This window comes from Lynx rufus, unplaced genomic scaffold (assembly GCF_022079265.1).
Source record: "Lynx rufus isolate CCGP_SWC_20201006 ecotype Redwood Valley unplaced genomic scaffold, mLynRuf1.p SCAF_19, whole genome shotgun sequence".
Taxonomy (NCBI): Eukaryota; Metazoa; Chordata; class Mammalia; order Carnivora; family Felidae; genus Lynx; species Lynx rufus.
In genome coordinates, this window is record NW_025814833.1 from 28,334,810 (window position 1) to 28,341,083 (window position 6,274).

Consider the following 6,274-nt stretch of genomic DNA (forward strand, 5'->3'; position numbering starts at 1 on the left):
AAAGTCTGCTAGAACTGATACATGAATTCAGCAAAGTTGCAGGATACAAAATCAATGTACAGAAATCAGTTGCATTCTTATACACTAACAACGAAGCAACAGAAAGACAAATAAAGAAACTGATCCCATTCACAATTGCACCAAGAAGCATAAAATACCTAGGAATAAATCTAACCAAAGATGTAAAAGATCTGTATGCTGAAAACTATAGAAAACTTATGAAGGTAATTGAAGAAGATTTAAAGAAATGGAAAGACATTCCCTGCTCATGGATTGGAAGAATAAATATTGTCAAAATGTCAATACTACCCAAAGCTATCTACACATTCAATGCAATCCCAATCAAAATTGCACGAGCATTCTTCTCGAAACTAGAACAAGCAATCCTAAAATTCATATGGAACCACAAAAGGCCCCGAATAGCCAAAGTAATTTTGAAGAAGAAGACCAAAGCAGGAGGCATCACAATCCCAGACTTTAGCCTCTACTACAAAGCTATAATCATCAAGACAGCATGGTATTGGCACAAAAACAGACACATAGACCAATGGAATAGAATAGAAACCCCAGAACTACACCCACAAATGTATGGCCAACTAATCTTTGACAAAGCAGGAAAGAACATCCAATGGAAAAAAGACAGTCGCTTTAACAAATGGTGCTGGGAGAACTGGACAGCAACATGCAGAAGGTTGAAACTAGACCACTTTCTCACACCATTTACAAAAATAAACTCAAAATGGATAAAGGACCTGAATGTGAGACAGGAAACCATCAAAACCCTAGAGGAGAAAGCAGGAAAGACCTCTCTGACCTCAGCCGTAGCAATTTCTTACTTGACACATCCCCAAAGGCAAGGGAATTAAAAGCAAAAATGAACTACTGGGACCTTATGAAGATAAAAAGCTTCTGCACAGCAAAGGAAACAACCAACAAAACTAAAAGGCAACCAACGGAATGGGAAAAGATATTTGCAAATGACATATCAGACAAAGGGCTAGTATCCAAAATCTATAAAGAGCTCACCAAACTCCACACCCGAAAAACAAATAACCCAGTGAAGAAATGGGCAGAAAACATGAATAGACACTTCTCTAAAGAAGACATCCGGATGGCCAACAGGCACATGAAAAGATGTTCAGCGTCGCTCCTTATCAGGGAAATACAAATCAAAACCACACTCAGGTATCACCTCACGCCAGTCAGAGTGGCCAAAATGAACAAATCAGGAGACTATAGATGCTGGAGAGGATGTGGAGAAACGGGAACCCTCCTGCACTGTTGGTGGGAATGCAAATTGGTGCAGCCGCTCTGGAAAGCAGTGTGGAGGTTCCTCAGAAAATTAAAAATAGACCTACCCTATGACCCAGCAATAGCACTGCTAGGAATTTATCCAAGGGATACAGGAGTACTGATGCATAGGGGCACTTGTACCCCAATGTTTATAGCAGCACTCTCAACAATAGCCAAATTATGGAAAGAGCCTAAATGTCCATCAACTGATGAATGGATAAAGAAATTGTGGTTTATATACACAATGGAATACTACGTGGCAATGAGAAAAAATGAAATATGGCCTTTTGTAGCAACGTGGATGGAACTGGAGAGTGTGATGCTAAGTGAAATAAGCCATACAGAGAAAGACAGATACCATATGTGTTCACTCTTACGTGGGTCCTGAGAAACTTAACAGAAACCCATGGGGGAGGGGAAGGAAAAAAAAAAGAGGTTAGAGTGGGAGAGAGCCAAAGCATAAGAGACTGTTAAAAACTGAGAACTGAGGGTTGATGGGGGGTGGGAGGGAGGGGAGGGTGGGTGATGGGTATTGAGGAGGGCACCTTTTGGGATGAGCACTGGGTGTTGTATGGAAACCAATTTGACAATAAATTTCATATATTAAAAAAAAAAAGACAACAGGGGTAACAAGGCAATGAAATAATAAAGAAATACACATGAGCAGCAAACATAGCAGAGAGGGAAAATGCGCCTGTGGCTTGGGGAAACTCTGCTGAGTTAGCGGAGAAATGTGATTTAAAGAAAGATCCAACAGGTCGCCCTGCGGGGTTTTCGGAGGAGATGGTGGGGCAGGGGATAAGGTAAACCGGGGGAGCCTTCCCAGTGGGCCTTCAATACAGAATCAGTATAGCGGTCCAGACCTTCCGGCCCTCCCCTCCCCTCCCCTCAAGGATACTCGGCAAAAGCAATCCCTGGGCAGCACCACCTCCCAAACCACTCACGCCCTCGGGCTCTGCCCTTGGGAGCCCAGGAGGAGGAGGGGCTCGCAGGCGGGGCGGTCCCGTAGGCGGGTCTACGACAGCGGCGGCCGCTCTGTAGCGCCCGGGAGGGGTGTGGCCAAGAGGGGGGCGGGGTTATACTGGCGGCCGCCGCTGCGGCAGCCGGTGAGGGGCGGAGCTTTCTGTGGGCGGAGCTCTCTGCGAGCTGCTCAGAAGGGGCGGTGGCGGCGGAGGTGGCGGCGGTGGGGCATCCCGGGGCCAGCAAGGGAAGAGGTGACAGAGGGCGGCGCGGGGCGGGGCGCTGCAGGCCTCGCGTCCACCTGCCCGGCCGCTCGCACTCGTGTCGGTCGGCGGGGCCTGCGCGGGCCCAGGCCCATGGCGGCGTCCGCGGCTCTGTCGGCGGCGGCGGCGGCGGCGGCCCTGTCAGGCCTGGCGCTGCGGCTGTCGCGCTCGGCAGCGGCCCGCGGCTCGTACGGCGCCTTCTGCAAGGGGCTCACGCGCACCCTGATCACCTTCTTCGACCTGGCCTGGCGGCTGCGCATGAACTTCCCCTACTTCTACGTGGTGGCCTCGGTGATGCTCAACGTCCGCCTGCAGGTGCGGATCGAGTGAGCGCACGCCGCCGCAGCCCCGGCCAGAGGGACCGGCGCGCGCGGCCCAGACGGACAGGGGCGCCGGCATGGAGGACGGCCGCCGGCACGCGGCGGGGGCAGGAGGCGGGGCGGCCGGGGCCCCCGGACCCTAGACCTCCGCGGGAGGACGCGGGCCACCGAGCCACCCAGCCGGGCCCCGGCCGCGACCCGCCCACACGCGTCGCGGCCGGTGACCCATTGCACAGAAACTCACCAGACGGGTCCTTTCCGTCGGGCTCGAGAAAGAAAACACCATTTGACTGCGGCCGACCTGTCGCCTCACGTTGGCCGGGGTGGGGGAAGCAGAAAGGAAAAATTCGGCAGCAGGGACTTGACTGGCCCTGACCAACAAGGTAGGAGGCCAGAGGCTGGGGCTTCGGGCCGGCGGGAGCGCTTGCCATGACATCGTGGTGGCCGGCAGGAACTGTGCCCTGGACCCGAGGGAGCCAGCCCCTGAGCTGCCCAGGCAGGGGCGGGGCGGGGGGAGGCACAGGTGCCCAGGACTCCCTGGGTCTCATTCCCAGATGGGTGAGGGGCGGCGGCGGCCTGGGCATCTCGGAGGGTCGGCCCATCCCCGCCCCGCTGTCCCCTGAGGCCCCTATGCTGCCACCGGAACCCCAGGGAATGGGCTGGGAGAGGCGCCGGGGAAGGCTCTAGAAGGAAAAGATGCTGCCATCTTTCACCCCCTTGTGGGGCCAGACAGGAAGGGTGGTTGCGTTCTTGGCCAAACCCCTGGTCGGTCCCCTTCTCAGGCCCCTGGGGTCTCCACAGCTCCCGCCCAGCCCTTGGCAGAACTGCCTCCTGTCCTGTGTTGGGGGCTGGGGGGCCGCTCTCGGCCTGTTCCCGCTCCCCTCCCCCTCTGAGGGCATCCCGGGGCCGGACGTTTGGACGTTTGGAGACCTGGACGAGTGGGAGGGCTGCTCCGCCCTGTCCCCGCCCCCACAGTCTTGCTCTTCCGCCATCGCAGCCACGCCCCGCGCTCCCTGCGGCCCCTACCTCTGCCGGCCAGGTGCCACGGAATGCCGCCTCCAGCAGCCCCTGTGCACCCAGAGGAGCTAGGGCAGTGGGGATCTCCTTGAGCAGAGGGCGGCTCTCAGGCTGGGGTGGGGAGAGCAGGTGGACGAGGGGCTTGTCGAGGAGGCAGCACTTGGGGAAAGGGGAGGGGGTGTTCTGGGTGAGGAGGCACTGTCAAGTCTCCGCCTCTTTCTGTCTTTCAGGAACCAGTGTTTGTAGGTGGTGACCCGCCCCTTCTCTGGCCTTGTCAAGAGACTCAAATCCCTGCCCAGGGGCGCCCCTGGCCCTAGAGCTGTCCCGGGGAGCTGCTGGGCAAAGGGCCCGGCCCAGGAGGACAGGAAGGGCCTTCCAGGCAGAGGCACGGAGGGGTGGGGTACCCAGCGGTCCAGTTCTGGCGTGGGGAAGGATGAGACCCTGTCACCTCCACACTAGACCTCCTAGCAACACTTTGAGGGCGTTCTGTTCTCCCCACCCCATGATTGGAAACGCGGGCTCTGAGACAGGAAGAGATTTGCCCTTGTCACACACCAAGAAGTGGTGGGGCTGAATCTGTCCCCTGTCTTCCAGAAAACCTGGCAGGACAGGTTGGGGTGGGGGAGGGGACCTCAAGGCCCTCGGGGCACCTAGGGGGAGAGAGAGGCCCAGGGTAGGGAGTGTGGGGAACTGGCTTTCCTTGGAGGGGGGGGGTGCCAGGTCACAGGGAAGACAGTCGGGGCTGAGATGGACACGGGAGACAGTCCCAGAACCCCTTGTGCAGCCGAAGCCTTCATCTACACAGCCTGGCCGCCCCTGCCGCCCCACCCCAGGCGTGACCAAGGACTCCTCAGCAGTCGAGCGGCAGAAGCCTCTCAGTCTGGGTGGCAGAGTGGGGGTGGGGGGTAGCGTGGCTCCTGGGAACGTGATGGAACCAGGAGGGTGAAGGGATAAAGCTGGTGTGGGGGCCGGGGCCGGGACCCACGCATAACCCCATCTCTCTGTCCCCAGGCTTGGCCCCCCGAGCCCAGGATCACGCGAGAGAACCTCCTCTAGATGGGCTTGGATGGTCCTGGAGGCCCCGGGTGTGCTGCTCCCCCTGTACCAGGATGGCCAGCCTCGGCCCCGGGGGAGCCAGGAAAGACCCCGGTCCCACAGCCGCTCTGCCGCTGGCTGCCCTCGGCCCCCAGTGCTCCGAGTTCCTGGGACTGAAAACCGAAGTGGTCCGGTCAGCCCCAGGGACAGAGTGGCCCAGGGTCACACCACCTGCCCTCCTCTGCCGTCCAGCTGGAAGCCCGGTCCTGGGTGAAGGGCTCTGCCTGCCTGGCCCTGGGGACTGAGGCCAGACGAGGCCACCATGTATCCCCTGCAGTTTCCCCGCAGACAGGGTGTACTGGCTTCCTTCCTTGTACCGAGTGTCCTGGGATCCCCGGTCCTGTGGCCCCTCCTGCGCCCAATCCCCTCCCACCCGGAACCACTTGTGGGAGCCTGCCAGCCTGCTGACTCCATCCACAGATCTGTGGGGACAGCCTGCGAGAGCCACATGGGCTGCCTGAGAGGAGAGGACGAGGGGCCTCCTCGGGGCTGATCCACAGATGTGCCCCGTTCAAGCCCAGGTCTCACCCTCGGGGTGACCTGCTCCCCAGCTGCAGCCTTGGGGCTCAGCTGGAGCTGCCCGGGGCCTATGACACCTCTTCCCAACAGGGAGAGGTGTGGGGGGAGCCTCAGGGCCCCTGGCCTGAGACCCCTCCTCTGCAGGGACGCCCCGCCCCGCCCCGTGGGTCCCCGGTCCGGGTCCGGTCCCGAGGGCGCAGGAAGTCTCAGCGCGAGGCCCGGGGACTGGGGAGGGTCCGCACATCTTCAGCATGTGTTCCTGCCTCTGCTTTTCTGACCACCTTGGCCTTGAGTAGTTAGCGTGCTTCCTCCCCCGCCTCTCCCCTCTCCCCCCAGTCGGCCCTGGCTGCCTGATGGGCTCTCAGTGCACTTTATTTATTTGCAGTCTGTTTTCCAGGCAGCGAGGCTTCTACAAAATCAGAGACACGAGCTGAATAAGATGAGCGTCACTTTCCTGCGTGTGATTGACTGTACTGGTCAGCACCGTCTGCTGAGAAATGTTCTCGCTTCTGGTATTGTCAAATCTTGTCACTCTAAGTTCAAAACAAAACCAAACAAGACTCCTTGAGTTCAATAAAATAAAACAAGACCAGAGGCCTCCTCTCGTGGTGTGGGGCAATAGCCCGGAAGCCCCCCTTGGAGGGCCCGGAGCAGGGGGAGGGGGACCCACTTGGGAGGGCTGCAAGGGGGGTGGGGCCGTGGCAGGGATGCAGGCCTGCTCAGAAGATGCTCAGAGGCCCGACTTGCCTGGGCCAGTGCCCCTGGAGGAGAAGGCAGGAGCGCAGGCCTGACTGGGGGCAGTTTGTC

General features: G+C 58.5%; 1 protein-coding gene across 3 annotated transcripts; it reads left to right on the forward strand.

The window, feature by feature from the left end:
* Positions 1 to 2,483: 2,483 nt before the first annotated feature.
* Positions 2,484 to 6,061, forward strand: SMIM10L2A (small integral membrane protein 10 like 2A). 3 transcript variants are annotated; one of them, XM_047082096.1, is made up of 3 exons: positions 2,484 to 2,831; positions 4,084 to 4,238; positions 4,865 to 6,061. In XM_047082096.1, exons 1-2 carry the CDS (start codon positions 2,610 to 2,612, stop codon positions 4,168 to 4,170), a joined length of 309 nt encoding a protein of 102 aa, XP_046938052.1. In that variant the 5' UTR covers positions 2,484 to 2,609; the 3' UTR covers positions 4,171 to 4,238; positions 4,865 to 6,061. The 3 variants fall into 3 exon arrangements, with proteins under 3 accessions (XP_046938052.1, XP_046938053.1, XP_046938054.1); XM_047082097.1 differs by lacking the exon at positions 4,865 to 6,061 and having other exon boundaries at positions 2,484 to 3,219; XM_047082098.1 differs by lacking the exons at positions 4,084 to 4,238; positions 4,865 to 6,061 and adding an exon at positions 3,834 to 4,034 and having other exon boundaries at positions 2,484 to 3,219.
* The last annotated feature ends 213 nt before the right edge of the window (positions 6,062 to 6,274 follow it).